Source organism: Mobula hypostoma, chromosome 12, assembly GCF_963921235.1.
Source record: "Mobula hypostoma chromosome 12, sMobHyp1.1, whole genome shotgun sequence".
NCBI lineage: Eukaryota > Metazoa > Chordata > Chondrichthyes > Myliobatiformes > Myliobatidae > Mobula > Mobula hypostoma.
In genome coordinates this window covers 70,278,366-70,300,531 of record NC_086108.1, presented here as the reverse complement: position 1 = coordinate 70,300,531, position 22,166 = coordinate 70,278,366, and the positions used below count along the sequence as shown (strand labels likewise).

Below are 22,166 nucleotides of genomic sequence, written 5' to 3'. Positions count from 1 at the left end.
CAGTCAAATTTGATTTTCCATGTCACAAAAAATCAAATGTTTTAAATTTGGGAAAATTTTAGTACTGGAACTTGAAGGACTAAAATATTATAAAAACTCAGCTGAGTTACAGAAACTATTATTTCAGATAGATTCATGAATGCTATTTAACAATTTTATGTAAATGTCGCTGCTGCACCTGCTCCAGCTCTCTAATAAAGCTGTCAACAGTCCCACAACATTTAATACACTACAAATTTTAATATTTTTTGTAAGTTATTCAAGATTCCACTTCTACCACGTTTCGTAAGGCATTCCACAGCCTAAGCCTCTGCATTATTTTTCTTAACCACTTTCCTTCATCCTTTTTATATCTTAATTTACGCCCTTGATTGTTAACTCACCAGTGAAAATACTTTTCCCGATATACGTTATCAAAACTTCTGAATTTTGAGTAACTATTAGATCTCCGCGTAACCTTCTTGGTCAAATGAAAAGTAGCCAATTCTTGATTTTACTGGTTTAATTAGGGATTAGAGGAAACAAAGTACAAATGCTTGAAATCTGAAATAAAACACAAAATGCTTAAAGTACACAGATTAGAATTTATGAAAAGGCATTAATGATGACTGTTAGTTTAAACAGACAACTTTGGGATAAAATAAAAAAAAGTGACACGCTAGAAATGGAGCACACAGAATAATCACCTGAAAACTATTTATTAGAAAGGTGAATAATCAATAAAATGAAATATGGAAAATCAAATAGAATTAACAGATACTGGACCGGAGCAACAAAGTGGCCAGGTAAATCTTTAAAAGCAGAAATGGATCATGTAATCACTTATCTACCAATAAGATCATATGACATGATCTCTGTGCATGTCCTTGAGAAGATAATATACAATTTCCAAAAGAATACAAGAAAGAAAAAGACCCAAAACTTGATTATGGAGACCAGCCTCTGTAATCATAAGATCTGCCGTTTGCTTTTACATCACCCACCACTCAGCCTCCACACACAAGAATTCACCTCACCACCTAACTTGCTTTGCTTTCCGGTAATATAGGACTTTAGGAACACTAAGCCTGCACTGCTCCTGGTTACTATTGATGTTGAGGACATGGATGTGGTGAGGACCTGCAAGTAACCTGGAGGTGAACCTGGATGACAAGACTTGAATGAAATACCAACACAGAGGTTATGTACAAGAAGGGCCAGAGTAGCCTCTGCTTCCTGAGGAGACTGAGGTCTTTTGGACTATGCAGGTCTCTCCTTCACATGTTCTACCAGTCTGTTGTCGCCAGTACAATCTTCCACGTGGTGGTGTTCTAGGACAGGGGTCACCAACCTGTTTTGCACCGTGGACCGGCCGACCAGGGGGGGGTTTAAGTAGGGTTAAACTCACCTCAACATGTATTTTACAGTTAGGGCTGCCAGCTTTCTCACTCCCAAATAAGGGACAAAAGTAGCAGACAAATCCCAGGACACTTGTGTTTACCCCAGGAAAGACTACCATGACCAAGAAGCCTTGCACAGGCACCAAATCGGTTTTGGCTTAACCTTCCCAACTATACTGTACATACATTATTTCTACTTTATATAGGCTGCATATTTATCATATCATTCCTGCTTTTACTGTATGTTAAGTGCTATTTTCAGTTTTATGCGTTATTTGGTATGATTTGATAGGTTTTTTTGGGTCTGGGAACGCTCAATACATTTTCCCATATAAATTAATGGCAATTGCTTCTTCGCTTCACGCCATTTTGGGACAAGGACGGTCCTGTATGGGCCAAACCAATTTAGCTCAATATACGGGAAGTCCCAGCAAATACAGGATAGTTGGCAACCCTATGTTCAAGTTCAACAATGCGTGACAGGGAATGAGAAAAGGTGCAGCTGACTCATATCATTTCCTCGTAGCCCGGTAGGTTGGGGATCACTGTTCTAGGACAATGGCATCAACACAGGTGATGCCAACAGGCTCAACAAACTGATCAGAAAGGCTGGCTCTGTTATCGGTCAAACTGGACACACTGGAGGCTGTGATAGAACAAAGGACTCTACGGAAAATCCTGGCAATTCTGGACAAAGTTTCTCACCCTCTGCAAGCCACCTTGGCTGAACAGAGGAGCACTTGTAGTAACAGACTAAAGACAACTGTGCTGCTCCAAAGAGGTCATTCTTACCCTTGTCCATTAGGCTCTATAATGAGTCAAACTAATGACTCCTCCTGTTAGGCTGTTTGCAGCAACTTTTTTTGTCTTTAATTCTTTCTTACTTCTCTTCTAATATTTGTATATTTGCATATCTGTGCACTCGTAATGCTACTGTAATGCTGTAATTACCTTTGGGAGCATAAAGTATCTATCTATCTTAGCTGATAGGATGGATAGAAACAGTCATATTTACTCTTCATAACTAGCTTTTGTGTCATCAGGGCAATCCAAGGACCTTGACCAGCAGGTACAGCCAATGCTATAATCCAGAAAGGCCCTACAAACAATAGTGAGGATAAAATAAATTAACACTATCCACTTTAGATGTCCATTAAAATACACTATTGGTTACATCTCGAACTCACAGGCTCTACTACATCTTAAACATCTGTCAAAAGCAGGCTAAATGTTTCATCCACAAAGTGGAATTTCAAACAATGCAGCATTCCCTCACTCTTGTTTAAGATATCAGTCACAGAAAAGCAACACCTGCCCTATTTATCAAAATATCCAAACCAATGTTCATAGTTTAAAACTCACATCAAATAAAGTAGTACTTACATCTTTTCTTAAATCCAGAAATACTATGACCAAGGTTTCAGATCACAGCTCTACAGTCAGTATGAACGATGATGGGCAGTTAAATAACCAGAGAAAAGAGAACATTGCCATACGCGTGTTTGTGAACTAGTTGTTCTTCTTTCCAAGCAGTACCAATAGTTAAGATACTAAACTGCATGTTTGTAGATCACACCAAAAATAGTGATGTGGTGTACAGTGAAAAAGGTTGTCCAAAATTACAATAGGATGTAGATCAATTGGAAAATGAGTAAGAAATGGCAGATGGAACTTAACTCAGTCAACTGTGAACTGCAAACAACAGGAATTCTGCAGATGCTGGAAATTCAAGCAACACACATAAAAGTTGCTGGTGAACGCAGCATCTCTAGGAAGAGGTGCAGTCGACGTTTCAGGCCGAGACCCTTCGTCAGGACTAACTGAAGGAAGAGTGAGTAAGGGATTTGAAAGTTGGAGGGGGAGGGGGAGATCCAAAATGATAGGAGAAGACAGGAGGGGGAGGGATGGAGCCAAGAGCTGGACAGGTGATAGGCAAAAGGGATACGAGAGGATCATGGGACAGGAGGTCTGGGAAGAAAGACAAGGAGTGGGGAGGGGGGACCCAGAGGATGGGCAAGGGGTATATTCAGAGGGACAGAGGGAGAAAAAGGAGAGTGAGAGAAAGAATGTGTGTATAAAAGTAAGTAACAGATGGGGTACGAGGGGGAGGTGGGGCATTAGCGGAAGTTAGAGAAGTCGATGTTCATGCCATCAGGTTGGAGGCTACCCAGACGGAATATAAGGTGTTGTTCCTCCAACCTGAGTGTGGCTTCATCTTTACAGTAGAGGAGGCCGTGGATAGACATGTCAGAATGGGAATGGGATGTGGAATTAAAATGTATGGCCACTGGGGGATCCTGCTTTCTCTGGCGGATGGAGCGTAGATGTTCAGCAAAGTGGTCTCCCAGTCTGCGTCAGGTCTCGCCAATATATAAAAGGCCACATCGGGAGCACCAGACACAGTATATCACCCCAGCCGACTCACAGGTGAAGTGTTGCCTCACCTGGAAGGACTGTTTGGGGCCCTGAATGGTGGTAAGGTTGGAAGTGTAAGGGCATGTGTAGCACTTGTCCGCTTACACGGATAAGTGCCAGGAGGGAGATCAGTGGGGAGGGACGGGGGGACGAATGGACAAGGGCGTTGCGTAGGGAGCAATCCCTGCGGAATGCAGGGGGGGGGAGGGAAAGATGTGCTTAGTGGTGGGAACTGATTCATTTTGGGAAGTTAAGCTGGGGCAGAATTGTACAGCAAATAACAGGATGCTGAGAATGTTGCAGAACAGAGAAACCGAGGGTACAAATACATAATTCCTTGACACAGGTAAACATGGTACTGAGAAAGGCATATAGCATGCCTGCCTTCAAGGACAGAGGATGTCACTTTATAGTTATTCAAGGCATTGGTGAGACCACACCTAGAATATAATGTGCAGTTCCGATCACCACACTATGAGATGGATATGATTAGGCAAGAGAGCAGAGAAATGATTCACAATGCTGTTGCTGGGGCTAGAGGGCATGAATTATAATGAAACACTGAATAAATAGGAACTATTTTCCCTGGAGTGGATAAGACTGAGGGGTGAACTTAAAGATGTTTATAAAGTCATAGAATCATAGAGACTGGGTCAGAAACAGGCTTTTCGATTCAACTCATCTAGACTAACCTGGTTGCCAACCTGAAATAATCTATTTCCCTTCATTTCACCCATCTGTCTAAACCCTTCCTATCCTCATACCTGTCCAACTGTCTTTTAAATATTCTAACTGCATCTTAAATTACCATTTCTCCTGACAGCTCATTCCACATATCCACCACTCTGTGCAAAAAAAGATGATAGAGTAATTTAGGATTCCAACTCCACAAATAAAGTGCCAGTCTGGGAATGCTGGCTCCAGTTAAGCACGCTTTTAATAAAACATAAGTAAGGGAGTAAGGCCTCCAATGCAAAAAGCAATTCACCTCCAATTAATCAAGTAAGCTATTTTATTTACTGTGGCAAAAGTGCAGGACTACATTAGTAGCTGTCAACAAATAACTCAAGAAAAAAATGGATTAGCAGCTTATCACCCTTTTTTTTTGCCCGTGTGGTGAGCATGGCCTCCTTCAAGCTGGACTGCCCCCAACATCATGAAGGGCGTAGATAAAATGGGCAGTCAAATCCCCCGCCCCCTCCCCAGGGTAAGGGAGTCTAGAGGCATAGAATTAATGTTAAAAAAGGGAACATTTAAAGGAGACCCAAGGAATAAGTTTTTCCACACAAATGTGGTGAGTATATGGAAAGAGCTGCCAGTGTAAGTGGTAAAGGTGGGTACAGATACAACGTTTGGAAGCTTTAGTGCAGGGGTTCCCAGCCTTTTTTATGCCATGGACCCCCACCATTACCCAAGGGGTCTGTAGACCCCAGGTTGGGAACCCCTGCTTTATGGGCCTAGCTCTGGAAAACACCTTTGTCAGCACAGCAAAGTTAGGATGAAAGGTTTCTGTGGTGTATAATTCTATGACAATATGATTTATCTATTTATCTGCAAAGCTGTAATTGAGTTAGGTAGAGCTCTTAAAGATAGCGGAGTCAAGTGATATGGGGAGAAGGCAGGAAAAGGGTACTGATTGTGGATGATCAGCCATGATCACAGTGAATGGTGCTGCTGGCTCGAAGGGCTGAATGGCCTACTCCTGCACCTATTGTCTATGGCTATCCAGGTACATCCACTCCACAGAAAGCAGTGAAAATCAGATCCATCTAATTGTCATTCTCAGTCTGCTCTCAAAGGAATGGAATGTACTGACAAAGCTATCAGGAGGCATTTACTCACTAATAATATGCTCACCAATGCTCAGATTGCATCTCATCAGGACTCCTTCTCTCCAGACTTCAATGCAGATTGATCCAAACAGCCCTAAGGTGTGAATTCCAGTGGCAAAGTGACAGTGATTCCTCCAGACATTAAGGCAAGATTTAACCGTGTGCAGCATTAGGCAGCCCTAGAAAAACTGGTCAACAAGAATTCTCTGACTGGAGTTACACAAATATTAATGGTGGGGTGCTTTCTGACAGTAAATCATGCACAACTTAATGAGGACAGAATCAAACTGAGCTTCCTCAAGACTTCCTTCCATTACTTCGACTGAAATGTGGCACATCAGTGTTCATTCTACCGTAGTCAACATTTGGATCAACTAAGAATTAGCCAATGTCCAACCTGGTGAGTGGAAAGTAACACTTCCACCATTCAAATGCCATGCAATGACAAGGTCCATACTATTAGAAGGATATGATTGCATAACTGTTTCTATTCCACATTGATCTGTTGCATTCTCTGTATCCTTGGGATCACTCACCACCTCCTCCCAAATGATGTGTTATGTTAACAGAATGGAATTATTTTAAAAGTTAATAAACTCATTTATTCCAAATCTGCATATAGCTCAATATTTGATCCTCAAATGTTTTTCCTCTTTATTAACATTTCCAAACTGTAGCTAAAAGAGGATAGACAAAGGTAATGTCTTGGAGCAACTGCAGAACATAAATAAGGGCAGAGTTAGCAGCCAGAGGGTATGGTACGCATTGACACCAATGGCATAGAGGTCCTTTGCAGTATGCATATAGGCTGAAAATCAGGACCTAGAAGGTAGTATTTTCTGGATTACTCCTTGTGCCATGTGCTACCAAGGAAAGGAATAGTGAATGTGTGACTGCAGAACAGGTACAGGGGGGCAGGATTTCAGGTTCTTGGATCACAGGAACCTCTTCTGTACAAGAGGAATGGAGTTGCATCTTAATTGGAGAGGAACAAATAACAGGAGATTCATTAGTGCAACTCAGGAGGGTTTAAACTTTGGTAAGGCAATGTGAAGCAGAGTATCAGGTCAGGAGGATTGAAAGAAAGGCAGATGTCATGACCAGCAAGTCTGGGATGAAGAACAGGCAGAAGCATGGTAATAAATACGATGGGATGTACATGGTCAAATGTGTTTATTTTTATGCTAAGAGCATTCAGGACATGGGTGATAAATTTGGATCAATCCATTGAACTATGATGTTGTGGCTTAGTTGACAGAGATATAGGGCGGATTCTTAACATTGCAGGGCTCTGCTGTATTAGAAATAAGAGGGAAGTAAAAGAATGGGGAAATGGTTGAAGGTAAAGAAAGATTTGCACTATCAGGGACATTATCACAGATACATTCAGAGAGGACATATTGGAGGGCTTATCTACTGAATCTATATGGGTAGAACTCAAAAATAATAAAGATGTAATCACTTTGCTGGAATTATGCTCGACTTCCAAAAGCCACTGGGACATTGAGAAGACGACATGCAGGCTGATTATGGAGAGGTGTTAAAACAACAGGTTGTTGATGTGGGTGACTTCAACTTTTGTAATATAGACTGGGATCTCCTCCATGCAAGAGGTTTAGACATGGCAGAAGTTATTGGGTGCAGCCAAGTGGGTTTCTTAAATTAGTATGTAAATAACCCGATGAGAGGAGACACCATACTGAGTTGGGAAATGAGGATGGCCAGATAACTGACCTTTCAGTAGAAGAACAGTTAAGGACAGTGATCGCGGCTCCTTAAGTTTTAAGATAACTACAGATAAGAATAAGAAGGGCCCTTACGGAAGAGACTTAAAATGGAGCACAGCAAATTACATAAGTATTAGGCAGGAACTAGAGTGTTGATTGGGAATTGGCTGTTTTGAGCAAGTCTATATCTGAAATGAGGTTGACAATCACACAGAGTAAAGGAGTGCCATGCTCCCGTAAGAAAGAAGGGCAAAGATGGCAAGCTAAGGGAACCTTGGATGTCAAGATAGGTGGTGAATTTGGTGAAGAAGAAAAGGGAAGTGTATGTCATGGCTTAGGAAGCTAAAAACCAAACAGAGCCTTAGAGGATTATAAACAAGCTGGAAAAGAAGGGAATTAGGAGAACCAGGAGGGACCAAGAGAAAGTAGAATTAAAGAGAATCCTCATGATATATATATCAATCAAGAGGAAAAAGATAAAGAACAGATGGGCAAGAAAGGGGATCGCTGGGGCCTTGACCAAGATCATGTCCTCTCCATTCACAGGAGAGTCCCAGAGAACTGGTGAGTAGCCAATGTTGTTCCATTGTTTAAAAAGAGAGATATCCTGGAAACTATGGACCAGGCAATATCACACCAGTGATAAGAAAGCTCATGGAAAGAATTTTCAGGGATAGAATTTATGGACATTTGGAAAACCATGGCTTAATTAGGAACAAGTCACTGTGGCTTCATATGGGGCAAGTCATAATATACTAACTTGAGGGTTTTTTTTGAGAAGGTGCCAAAGGTGATTGATAAAGATAGAACTGTGGATGTCATTTACATGGAATTCAGTTAAGTGTTTGACTAGATCCTACTGTGTGGAGCCAGAAGTGTCATCCAGAAGATTAAGATGCATGGAATCCAAGGTGACTTGGCCATTTGGATTCAGAATTGGCTTGCCATCATGATTGATGGGACATATTATGGCTGGAAGTCCACAGCTCATGGTATTCCACAGGGCTCTGTACTAGGACTTCTATAGCTTGTGGCTTATATAACTGACCTGAATGAAAATGTGAATGAATTGGTTATTAAGTTCACATACAATGCTGGCATTGTGGATAGTGTAGAAAATTGCCAAAGAACAAAGTAGGCTATAAATCAGTTGGAGACATGAATAAAGAAATGGCAGATGGGAGTTTAGTTCAGCCATATGCAAGATATTGTACTTTCAGAGATCAATTGTAAAGGGAAAGTATGGACCCTTAACTGCACTGATGTACAGAGAGACCTTGGAGTCCAAATCGCCAGCTCCCTGAAAATAACTTAACAGGTTGGTAAGCTGGTCAAGGCAAAGTATGGCATACTTGCCTTTATTAGTCAAGGCACGGAATTCAAGTCAGCAAAACCGAATCACAAATATTGCATTCAAATCTGGTCACCCCATTATAGAGAGGATGCTGAGGCTTTGGGAGAAGGTGTAGAAGAAGTTTATCAGGATGCTGCCTGGATTAGAGGGCACGTGCTATGAGGAGAGGTTGAACAATTAAGTTCTTTTTTCTGGAGCAGCAGAGGCTGAGGGGAGACCCAAGAAGCTTATACATTTATGAAGAGCATACACCGAGTATACATCCATATCTTTTTCAGAGGATCAAAATGTCTAATAATAAAGGTTATACGTTTAAAGTAAGAGGGGGAAAGATCGAAGACAGATTTTTAAAATTTATACACATGAAGTGCATGCCTGGAATGTGCTGCCATTGATGGTAATGGAGGAAAATACAATAAAGGTGTTTCAAAGACTCTTAGATGGGGACATGAATTTGCAGGGATGGTGGGATATAGACACTGTCCACAGAAGGGGTTGTTTTATTTAGGCATTTAATGTCTAGTTTAATTACTCTGGCACATCATGAATCAAAGGGGCCTATTCCTGTGCTGAGCTGCTCCATATTCTAAAAACAAGATAGTGGTCTTTAACCTGTACAAATGCCTCTGACCAGCCACGTCCAAATATAGGAATTATAGTGAAATACAGAAGAAGTGGCAGAACACTCCCAAAAAGAGATATAACAACCGGATCATTTTAATTACTTCATTGTACCTACAGAGGACTAAGCCTTCAATCCAGCACAGCACTTTTATCATGACCCTTTTTACAATTAGATCATTGCTTAAATCATCTTAACACAAAGTGAATTAACAGTTTGTGAAAGATTTGCCAAAGGCTTATTTTAGTTTTACAATCTAACCATGATAACAATAATGGCAGAGCTATCTTGCTAAACAAATAAAATTCTGCAAGCTATTTAATATTCCATAGATGAGTTCAAATATTGTACATTTATATAAAGATATGAATATTGCTATAGGTTTGTTTCTTTCACGTGCAGGGATGCAGTGAAAAACTTCTGTCTGAGCACAATTGTGTTCTACAGAGAAGTAAAAATAAACAAATCTGCCTTGATTTCTGAACTGGCATACAAAGAAAGCTGTAAAAATAAGATTTTAAAAACTAAAAAGGTTAAGTTATTATGGATATTAAGAAAAATGGAATGATTCAGAACTCCAAATCCCATTTGAAATAAGGCCTCAGACATGAATGAACATAAATATTGAAAAAAAAGCAGTACTTGACATTCAAGGTGGGAAACCTGAAGCTGTCCACTCTTGATCAGAGAATGAAAACCTGTAATGTTTTTCTTAAAAGGCAAGAACATTGAGCTGTCATGAAACAAGGACACTTAAGTGATGATTTAATTGTAGAGTGTTTGTCAGATCCCAATTGAATACTGTGCCAACATTTGGTACCAAATCTTAAAAGGAGAAAGCAGTATTTCAAAAGGATTTTTCCCAATCTTAAGGTATAATGAACAGATAGCAAAAAAATGTATATAACAATTTCCTCAATCAAACCAAAAAGGTACATAATTTTATATCAAATCATTCAGGCATTAAAATCAGGAAATAATTTTTCCCCAAAGTCTACTAGAAATTTCTATGGGTGCCAAAGTATAGTGGTTAGCATGGCATTGTTACAACCAGGGGCATTAGAGTTGGAGTTTAATTCTAGCATTCTCTGTCAGAGAGTTTGTACATTCTTCCCATATGCACGTGGGTTTCATCCAGGTGCTCCGGTTTGCTCCACACTCCAAAGATGTACTGGTTAGAAGATTAATTGATTATTGTAAATTGTCCTGTGATTAGGCAAGGGTTAAATCAGAGGGTTGCTGGGTGGCATGGCTCGGTGGGCCAAAAGGGCCTGCTCCGCGTTGTATCACTTTCAAAGACTATAAATAAAAGCATAAATGGAAACTTGAATGCTAAATTTGAGGATTGTACATTGGTCAAGTTAACTGGCTGGGAACTGAACAGAATAAGCTTCACAGTTTGGATGACCTATTCTTCTTCCGTTATATGCCAAGAGGATAAAGGACTGTCCACATAATGATCAGGTCCAAGATATTTTTTTTTAAATGTGTACCATTGAAAGCCCTAGCAAGAGTGGATGTTTCCAATAGCAGGAGAATCTAGGACCAGTGGGCACAGCCTCAGATTAGAAGTACATCCTTTAGAAGCGGGATGAGGAGCAAGTACTTCAGCCTGCAGGTGGTGAATTGGTGGAATTCATTGCACACATTGCTGTGGAGGTAAAGTCATTGGGTATGTTTAAAGCAGGGGTAGACCGGTTCTTATCTAGTAAGGGTGTCAAAGGTTACAGGTGAGAAGGTAGGAAAATAGAATTGAGAGGGAAAATAAATCAGCCATGATCACATGGCAGAGCCCAATCAAATGGCAGAGCCCACTCAGTGAGCCAAATGGCCTAATTCAGCTCCTATGTCTTAAGGTCTGGAAACAATTTTTCATTTGGCTGCTGTCAATATGGAGTTGAATGTCAATGATGCCATTCAAAATTTAAATGGTTTTATATTGCAAGTTGAAGTGAACTACTCAATTACTTAATCTATACAATAGCCCAACCATGTGGCAGCACTGCAAAGAAAGGTCTTCAGCAACAGATGTGGCCAGGCTGACATTTTTCTTTCATCTACCGAAGGTTCTGTCCATTCCAAGGATGGGTGTAGCCAAAATGCCACACTTCTATCCATGTTGGAAATACACGAGGTTGAGAAATGCAGACAATTAAGAGGAGTGGAACTGAGTAGAGGCAGATCAAAGGTGAGCAGCAAGGAGAAAGAGTAAGAAGCATCTCTCAGGATGATTTAAAATGCCTAATGAGTGTCATTAGATTCTAACTGAGCTGTTTTATATTCACCACACAGTATCAATCCAGATAAAAAAGTGGGATGGAGTAGTATCCAATTTTTGAAGAAACTGTCAGAAGAGAGCAGAATAATTTTAAAATCCATAGTGATAAATACAAGTTGACATAGCAGATAAGTGTTAAATATCTCTCAATTCTAGAAAAGTTATGCAGATTAAAAACAGCTATATTTCTGAGTAGTAAAAGGATATCAGGATGAAGATGCACAAGTACACAGTACAGCGATGGTTAAAAAAAACAAATGCACTGAGATTTTAATGGTATAGTCTTTGTGCAACAGGAAAACGCTTAAACATAAGACCTGTACTGAAATACTATTCCATTTTGGGTTCAATGCAGAAAATGTTATCACTATCTCAAAGAAACTTTCTAACACAGCTCAACATGAGCAAAGACTTTCAAAAATTAGATGAGATTCTATTGAAACTTTTTGGATAAATTTAGTTATTAATCAATGGGACAAAACAGATAGTGTATTATTTATAGCTGTTGGGAAAACTTTAACAAGAGGTCACCTACCAAATGAAGTGAAAGTCATCTATAGCACAACAATGCAGCAATTTATGCTACTGCTTCTCAGCTTCAGGAACCCAGGATCAATCCTGCCCAGGCACTATGTGGAGTTGCTACAAATTTTCTGTTACCACGTGGGTTTCCTCAAGGATATCTGGTTTCTTTCCTCAAACTGAAGATATGTTGGCTTTCCAAGATGTGCTGGTAGGTTAATTAACTACACCAAGTTACTCCTTGCTATAAGGTTAATGGCAAAATAAATCAAGGGGAGTGGATGGGTATGTGCAAGAGAGCAAGTTGCAGCAGTATAGTATAACTGGAGAGAGAAACATTCATCTAATGGAATTGTTCCCTTGGGAGCTGGCATGAACTCTAATTGAGCAAATGGCTAACTGCTGTATTGCTATATGTATATTTATCCACATACAGAAACAAAACAACATAAATGCAAAAACAGACTTAATTTACAGAGAATGTCATGCAGCCTAACATTAATCAATGCCATTCCAAATTGAAAGAAATAAAACCACTTTTGGCATGAATTGTCTGATTTGTACAGCTGAGATCTGTAAAGAATACAAAAAGAAATGTGATATTTCTCTGAATGTGAAACCTATGGAATTTTAGAGAATTTTGAGGCACTTTTGGATAATACCATTATTAACCCATCCAAACTTTCTATGCCACTCCATGCCCCTCCCTCCACAGGACACTTTTTCAGAAACAAAATTAAGGTCCATTAAAAAACTCCTCAATACTAATCAATTCATCCACACCCCTTCAGCTAACATTACACAATTGTCTTGATTTCTTCTCTATATCCTATGTTTAACCTTGGCACTGTTGTTTTCTAAACTATATTTTGTCAAAATCAATTGAAAACACAAGTAACACCCATATTAGGCCATTAGGTAAACAGAAATTCACCAACTTAAAATTTAAGAAAGAATAAAATTCACTCTCATGGCATTTTAAAGTAGTACAATTGGTAGCTAAAATATTTTTTTTTAATGAAAAATTCTTCAACTTGACATTTCTCCATGAATCTGATGAAAATATGGCTACACATTACAGACAAATAAAAATCACGATGTTCTTGAAAAATCAACCTCCCACTCCCTGTATAATAACAAAGGGGATCTAACATTTGCATTTAGAACAGTATGTTCTCCTGGCCATTCACGGTTCAAGACAAATAATTCCATTTCCCTGGGATATACAGTAGTCTTATATATCGATTTTCCTTTAACATTCCATCACTGAACAGATTAACGTTTTCTTGGACACAGGTTCCAGCCACTCACTATGCAATTGTCTTTGCATTATTTTTGATCCTCAGCATGCAGTTCTTGTCTATTGATATCCTGATATACAACAATCATGGACAATAGTTTGTATTAGAAGACTAACAAACCTCAGACAAGTCCAGCTGTTAAAAAACATTGGCACCATTCCATACCTATTCCTTCCAATCTATACTAGAATCCCCACCTACACAGAGCTACAAAGATTACATCTACTGCACCAAGTGAAAACATCGCTGCATATTGCAAGTCAGATTCTCAATGCTGTATTTTCCACATTGTGCGAGTATTTAATTACTTGGAGCATTAGGAGGTGGTAACAATAAGCAGTACTGGTAAGAAACGGCAAATAGATTTGCAGAGATGGAATGAGGACTGCAGGCCACCAAGACTGCTTTAAGCACACTGGTTACATACTGAGAAAAGGCTCCAAACACTGTACCCAGAATCATTAAGGGCAGAATCTACAATGGATTCCAGTTAATTGGGCCTTTGGTTAAATCGGGACAGCTGCTTAGTTGGGCCAACTCTTAAAGACAAAAACTAATCAAGAAAATAGCCATAATTCCCTTTGTTTAATTGGAGCAGGAGATTGTTGCTGAACAATTTCTAATTCATATCAGATGTGCTCACTGTGCTTAGAGCAAGCAGTTTTTATATAGAGTCACTTGCATGTGCTTGTTTTCAAAAAGCATAACTTTTGTCCCTGAAAGTTGGCGAGAAATAAGCAGTAAGATAACTCAGAACTGTTTTGTTCATTACAGTTTCAAGCATTCAAGCTTGGCGATGCCAGAAACAGCTGACAGTAAGAATGAAACGACTTCAGTACTTCATAAGAACTATGAAGAATTTGAAGTTATTGACAATCATCTTGAATGTTACAATGAAGATTTGGAGGATGCAACCAATCGTCAATAGCATTGTATGAAGGCAGCATGTCAATCAAAAGAACGCAGCAGTGCACTAGATGAATTCCTCCATAATAACTATTAGGAAATATGAAGTTTTATAGTACTCTAGTCATTTTAATAGTGTTCAAATTTGTTCTGTATTTCATTCAAATACATTATTCTTTATACTCAGTTACACAGTAGTTTGTCTTTTTTTAAAAAATACCTTTTCCCATAAAACGTCAACTAATTGGTGCAGGCACTTAATTGATGTGTTCCAGTTAACCAGAATCCACTATATTTAGAATAAAAATTACTTGAGAATAGTAATACACAACTAAAGAAGAAATTAACATACCTTCATTCTGCTCAAATTCATCCAACACTTTGTCCAGATTAAATGCTTCAGCCTGGAAATAGTTCTCCATTTGCTAATATTCACTGCCCTGTACAATGTTCTCAGTCTGTCCAAACCTGGCAAAATATATAAAAGACCACACTATTACCTTTCCATCAGTGTTTTTCACTTCTTTCCTATTCCAAAAGGAGTTTGTTACTTGGGAAAACACTACTCTGTGTCATTGGCTATTCTATTCCAACTTAAAATGTATCAGACTTCAGCAGAAATACTTGCACCAAATGTGACAACTCCATCATTTAATTCACACCAAGCATGATAATGCATATTTTATAATTTTAAACTTAATTTAGACCAGGATATAATCAAGTTACAGGTGACCCAAAATTTAAAAGGATTGCTTGACCTTGCATGATGGGACTTCAAATTTTCCCGGTCTCATATGTCAGTTGAGAATCCAATGGCTTAAAATTTTGGAATTTATGAAACAGTTTCAGTAGTAATCAGAACCAGGCTGAGTAACACCAGTATAGGTCATGAAATTTGTTAACTTTGCAGCAGGAGTAAAACACAATACATGATAATATAGGGGGGGAAAGCTGAATTAAATTAAATAAGTAGGGCAAAAAAAAAAGTAGTGAAGCAGTATTCATGGGTTCGATGTCCATTCAGCAATCAGATGGCGGAAGCGAAGAAGCTGTTTGTCAAAGGTTGAATAAGTCGCTGAGTGTGTACCTTCAGGCTTCCGTACCTGCTTTCTGATGGTAACAATAAGAGGGTATGTCCTAGGTGGTAGGGATCCTTAATGATGGATGCTGCTTTTTTTGAGGCACCGCTGCTTGAAGATGTCTTGGATACTACATGATGGAGCTGACTATTTTGACAACTTACTGCAGCTAATTTCAATCCTGTGCAGTAGCCCCCACCCCAATACCAGACGAGGATGCAGCCAGTTAGAATGCTTGCCATGGTACATCTGTAGAAATTTGCAAGAGTATTTATTTAATTAAAATGCGTTTTAATCAGTGATGTATTTTCTCTGCAAAAATCAGAAATCAAGTATAACAAATGTCCACCGGGATTTTGAGCCACAAAGGTTGATTCTATAGCACTCTGTTACATTTCTGGATCCATTCTCATTTTGTGAAACAACAAACCAATATATACTAATTTAAACGCAAACAACAGGAATTCTGCAGATGCTGGAAATTCAAGCAACATACATCAAAGTTGCTGGTGAACGCAGCAGGCCAAGCAGCATCTATAGGAAGAGGCGCAGTCTCGTATCCCCTTTTGCCTATTACCTGTCCAGCTCTCGGCTCTATCCCTCCCCCTCCTGTCTTCTCCTATCATTTTGCATCTCCCCCTCCCCCTCCAGCTTTCAAATCCCTTACTCACTCTTCCTTCAGTTAGTCCTGACGAAGGGTCTCGGCCTGAAACGTCGACTGCGCCTCTTCCTATAGATGCTGCTTGGCCTGCTGCGTTCACCAGCAACTTTGATGTATATACTAATTTATTTATATCATTTGTTTTAACGCAGCTATATTCCTCAATTGGTACCAAAAAAGAGCTTCAAGAGAATAGGACCAATCAAGTGTGACAGTGGAAAAGTGCATGGAACCAGAGGAGGTAGCAGAGGTACTTAATGAATACTTTGCTTCAGAATTCACTACGGAAAAGGACCTTGGCGATTGTAGGGATGACTTACAGTTGACTGAAAAGCTTGAGAATATAGACATTAAGAAAGACGATGTGCTGGAGCTTTTCAAAAGCATCAAGCTGGATAAGTCTCCAGGACTGGACAAGATGTACCCCAGGCTACTGTGGGAGGCGAGGGAGGAGTTTGCTGAGCCTCTGGCATTGATCTTTGCATCATCAATGGGGACAGGAGAGGTTCCGAAGGACTGGAGGGTTGCAGATGTTGTTCCCTTTTTCAAGAAAGGGAGTAGAGATTGCCCTGAAAATGATGGACCAATGAGTCTCACTTCAGTGGTTCGTAAGCTGATGGAGAAGATCCTGAGAGGCAGGATTTATGAATATTTGAAGAGGCATAATATGATTAGGAATAGTCAGCATGGCTTTGTCAAAGGCAGGTCGTGCCTTACGAGCCTGATTGAATTTTTTGAGGATGTGACTAAACACTTTGGTGAAGGTAGAACAGTATATGGATTTCAGCAAGACATTTGATAAGGTACCTCATGAAAGGCTTATCGAGAAAGTGAAGAGGCATGAGATCCAAGGGGACCTTGCTTTGTGGATCCAGAACTGGCTTGCCCACAGAAGGCAAAGAGTGGTTGTAGTTGGGTCATATTCTGCATGGAGGTCAGTGACCAGTGGTGTGCCTCAGGGATCTGTTCTGGGACCCTTTCTCTTCATGATTTTTTATAAATGACCTGGATGAGGAAGTGGAGGGATGCGTTAGTAAATTTCCTGATGACAAAGGTTTGGGGTGTTGTGGATAGTGTGGAGGGCTGTCAGAGGTTACAGAGGGACATCGATAGGATGCAAAACTGGGCTGAGAAGTAGCAGATGGAGTTCAACCTAGATAAGTTTGAGGTGGTTCATTTTGGGAGGTCAAATATGATGGCAGAATATAGTATTAATGGTAAGACTCTGGGCAGCGTGGAGGATCAGAGGGATCTTGGGGTCCGAGTCCACAGGACATTCAAAGCTGCTACGCAGGTTGACTGCGTGGTTATGAAGGCATACGGAGTGTTGGCCTTGATCAGCTGTGGATTGAGTTCAAGAGCCAAGAGGTAATGTTACAGTTGTATAGGACCCTGGTCAGACCCCACTTGGAGTACTGTGCTCAGTTCTGGTCACCTCACTACAGGAAGGATGTGGAAACTATAGAAAGCATGCAGAGGATATTTACAATGATGTTGCCTGAATTGGGGAGCATGCCTTATGAGAATAGCTTGAGTGAACTTGGCCTTTTCTCCTTGGAGAGACGGAGGATGAGAGATGATCTGATAGAGGTGTATAAGATGATGAGAGGCATTGGTCGTGTGGATAGTCAGAGGCTTTTTCCCAAGGCTGAAATGGCTAACACAAGAGAGCACAGTTTTAAGGTGCTTGGAAGTTAGTACAGAGGAGATGTCAGGGGTAAGTTTTTTCTTTTTACGCAGAGTGTGGTGAGTGCATGGAATGGGCTACTGGCGACAGTGGTGGAGGCAAATACGATAGGGTCTTTTAAGAGACTCTTGGATAGGTACATGGAGCTTAGAAAAATAGAGGGATATGGGTAACCCTAGATAATTTCTAAAGTACATTTTCGGCACAGCATTGTGGGCCAAAAGGCCTGTATCGTGCTGTAGGTTTTCTACGTTTCTGTCTATCAGAAAAAATGGCCTCTACAACAAGAAAATGAGAGATTCATGCCTCAGCTCATATAACCTCCTCTGCTCAACCTGAAATCCACTGAAAGGGCCTGCATAAACAATGACTAAGGTCCCTGCAGAAACTAATCAAAAAAGCAGCCCTTGAAAATTCACACAAGTGACTGACATTAAAATATTTACCCAATATATAATAATTTCAGTCACAGTCTCCAGCCAATGAACGCAATAAAAAAAAACAGTAAACCCCATTACAGAGCATGACAGATGCACCAAAAGGATTATTTTTCCGGAAGGATGTCTTAAAGCCATGGCTAAAAGGTACAGGATGCTAGAAAACAGAAAATGCAGTCAACACTCAACAGCTCAAGCAGCATCTGTGGAAAGGGAAACAGAGTTTATGTTGCAGGACAAAAATCCTTCATCAGAACTGAAAGTGGGAACATAAGCAGTGCTGAGAGGTGGGTTACTCAGTTTCTTTTTGTAAAATGATGGAACTGTTCAAGCAGCATCTATGTTTTGTGCTTACATACATTTACAAGTGTACACAGGTTAGCAGGAGAATAAAACAGCATTTGGTACGCTTGCCTTCATCAGTCAAGGCACTGAGCACAAAGGAGGGGATGTTGTGTTACTACTATACAATATGTTGGTGACACTAAGCTTTCATTATTGTGTATAGTTTTGGTCACCTGGGTCATTAATCTATAAAAAAAAATTCACAAGGCGGTTCCGGTGACGTCATCATTCAGAATGGCAGCTTAAATCAATAGCTCCTCTGGAAAAATGCATATTTTGCCCGTTAATCCATCAAATATAAGATCTTCCGAAAATATCTGAATTCATAAGGGGGGCAAGAATGGGGAAAAAGAATGGAGATAAAATAAGCACCACTGCGGAGCCCATGGAAGAGAGAGGTACAGCATGCAGCTCTCCTACATGTGCGCACGGTGGCAAGGCTGACGCGCGGCCTCGTGCAGGCGAAGCGACAAATAGGATAAAGATTCTGGAAGAGATAAGGGAAGTCCAAAAAGATATAAAACAGCAACTCAATGATATAAAGTCAGAGCTCGCCAACGTCAATCAGAAAATAGCGGTGGCAGAAACTCGAATTGAGAAGGTGGAAGATCGCGTGCAAAATGTGGAACAGGTACTAAGTAAGATGATAAAAATATTAAATCAACAGGAAAGTAAATCGCTTGACCAGGAGGGAAGATCGCAACGGAAAAATATCAGGATTTATAATGTTCCCAAAGGAGCAGAGGGGTTGTCGATGATGGACTTTGTAGACAAGCTGCTGCGGGACACGCTGGAGATTCCCCCGACTATGGAGATTGAAATTAACAGGACACATCGTTCGCTCGTCCCGCTACCTCCCGGAGACAGAGAAAGTAAACCGCGCTCAATAGTACTTAGATTCCTTCGATTCAAGAGCAAGGCGGAGATTCTACGAAGGGCCTGGGGTATGAAGAGGGTGTTTTGGAACGGGAAGTTAATATATTTCGATCATGATTACCCCCTGGCGGTCCTACAGAAACAGAAGGAATATTCCGAAGCGAAATTAATATTAAAGCAAGAAAAGATTAAATTCCAAACCCCATACCCTGCTAAACTGAGGGTATTTTACCAAGAAGTGATACGACTATATCAGACGGTGGAAGAGGCAACTACAGACATGAAGAACAGAGGACTGCCCATTAGTGTGGTCAAACCAAAGGAAAGTCTGGCTGAGCAGTTATCCCAATCTGCTTGGGAAATAGTAAGAGAACCTAGAAAGCAAGGGACAGGAGCAGGACGAGAGAAGGACATTGGGAAGAGACAGCGAGTTCTCTGAGGACAGCCCTCACCTCCTCCAGAAAAGCCATAAGGTTTGGCTAACTTTTAAAAGTGCTGATAAACTAAACTGAAGCAAAATCAGACGGTGATATACCTATCTCAAGAAATACGTATTATAATGTGGATTTTATATTACTCAATTTTTTAAAAATTCATTTATTCATTCTTTTTCCCCACCTAAATGAGAATATATACATGAGAGGAATACACAGGGAAATCATTTCCGTGTAATGGACATAGTTTTTTTTTACTTACTTTTATAGGTACTGCAACGGGAGCCCTCAACTCACAGGTAGAAGGGGCTATCCCCCACAGCTAGACGTTTCTTCCAGCTCAACCTGGGGTCATCTAGAGACCCCAGCCTTGGAATCACACTTTCGTTACCTGTTTTTGATTATTCGTGTTTCTTGGCTCTTAATTGTTCAGGGAGTAGATCGATTAAGTTATATTCTGCAAATTTCAACGATATACTAACAGATAAATACACATGGCTAAGGACAAAGTAAAATTCATATCTTTTAATGTCAATGGGCTGTTGAATCCAGTCAAGCGCAGTAAAATTCTATCAAAAATGAAAAAAGAACAAGCCCATGTACAAATGTTTGTAGTATATTTACTTAATGAGCATGGAAAATTAAAGAGAATGGGCTTCTCATATATGTTTTTCTCCTCATATAAATCAGGACATAGAAGAGGAGTTGTTATCTCATCTCAAGCAAGCTAAATTTTGAAAAAGTATTCGAAATGGGAGATAAGGAGGGCAGATATATTCTGGTAAGGGGGAATACAGATGGAAATCCAGTTACTTTACTGAATATATACACCGTCCCAGGAAGTGATATTAGTTTCTTCCAGAAAATTACTAATATTATGGTAACGGAAAAAGAAGGTCTTTTGATATATGGGGGAGACTTAAATTTACAATTACAACCAAAGTTAGACTCTTCCAATAGAAAAACTTACGAAACAAAGTCCTTACATAAGAAAGTTAACACTCTTTTTGAGGATGTTGGTCTAATTGATATATGAAGGGACCTTTTCCCCAACAGAAGAGATTACACTCATTATTCTACCCCCCATTCCATATATACAAGAATAGACTATTTCATAACTTTTGGAAAAGATAGAGACAAAATAATCACCTGCAGAATTGGGACAACAGATGTAAGTGACCATGCACCTATATATGTATCTGTTGATTTTGACCTACAACCAAAGAATACTATTTGGAAGCCAAATTCAGGTCTACTCAATGATCTCTATTTTAAGGAACAAATTAAAAAAGAAATTGGTCTTTACTTCAATGATAATGGAGAGGTTCCACCTCCCATTCTATGGGATACTCTGAAGGCTGTCTTAAGAGGGAAAATTATAGCGATATCTTCATATAAGAAAAGGAATAAAACATTAGAGGAATTACAAAATAAGCTGAAGGAACTAGAAAAAAAACAAATTAAGTTTGGCACAGGATACGATAGAGGAAAGTAAAAAAAAATTAGGAATGAAATGAATAGTTTGGCTACACAAGAAATTAGAAAAAAAAAATGTTTCTGAAACAGAGACACTATGAAAGTGGATCTAAATCTATGAAAATACTGGTGTAGAAACTGAAAAAAAAAATAGCAGAAAATACAATTCATAGAATTAGGAATCCAAGAATAAAAGTGATAAAAATAAAATAAGCTAAGTGAAATTCAAGAAGCTTTTGAAATGTTTTACAAAACTCTATATTCCAAAGTTCCAGGGGGAAGCATAACCCAAACTGACACTTTCCTGAATTCTTTAGAGTTACCCACTTTAAGCAAAGAACAAAATAGAACGATGATTGCTGATGTAACTGAAGCTGAACTAAAAACTGCAATTAGTAGGCTTAAATTAAGCAAGTCACCAGGATCAGAGGGATATACGGCAGAGTGGTAGAAAGAGTTTAGAAGTCAGTTAATTCCTATTTTACTCCCCACACTGAATTGGGCCCTAAGAAATGCGCAAATGCTACCCAGCTGGAAGGAGGCGATAATCTCAGCTATACCGAAAGAAGGCAAGGATAAAATGGAATGTGGGTCATTTAGACCAATATCTGTTCTTAATAGTCATAGTCATACTTTATTGATCCCAGGGGAAATTGGTTTTCGTTACAGTTGCACCATAAATAATAAATAGTAATAGAACCATAAATAGTTAAATAGTAGTATGTAAATTATGCCAGTAAATTATGAAATAAGTCCAGGACCAGCCTATTGGCTCAGGGTGTCTGACCCTCCAAGGGAGGAGTTGTAAAGTTTGAAGGCCACAGGCAGGAATGAC

The 22,166-nt window shown here is 39.7% G+C and overlaps 1 protein-coding gene across 1 annotated transcript in view; it reads right to left on the bottom strand.

Moving 5' to 3' along the window:
* LOC134354899 (zinc finger FYVE domain-containing protein 9-like) overlaps positions 1-22,166 on the bottom strand; it is a 159,351-nt gene that overhangs the window by 106,511 nt on the left and 30,674 nt on the right. Inside the window, exon 2 of the mRNA XM_063064353.1 lies at positions 14,689-14,804. Within this exon, the coding sequence (XP_062920423.1) occupies positions 14,689-14,758 (70 nt within the window). The 5' untranslated portion in view covers positions 14,759-14,804. The remainder of the gene's footprint in view (positions 1-14,688; positions 14,805-22,166) is intronic.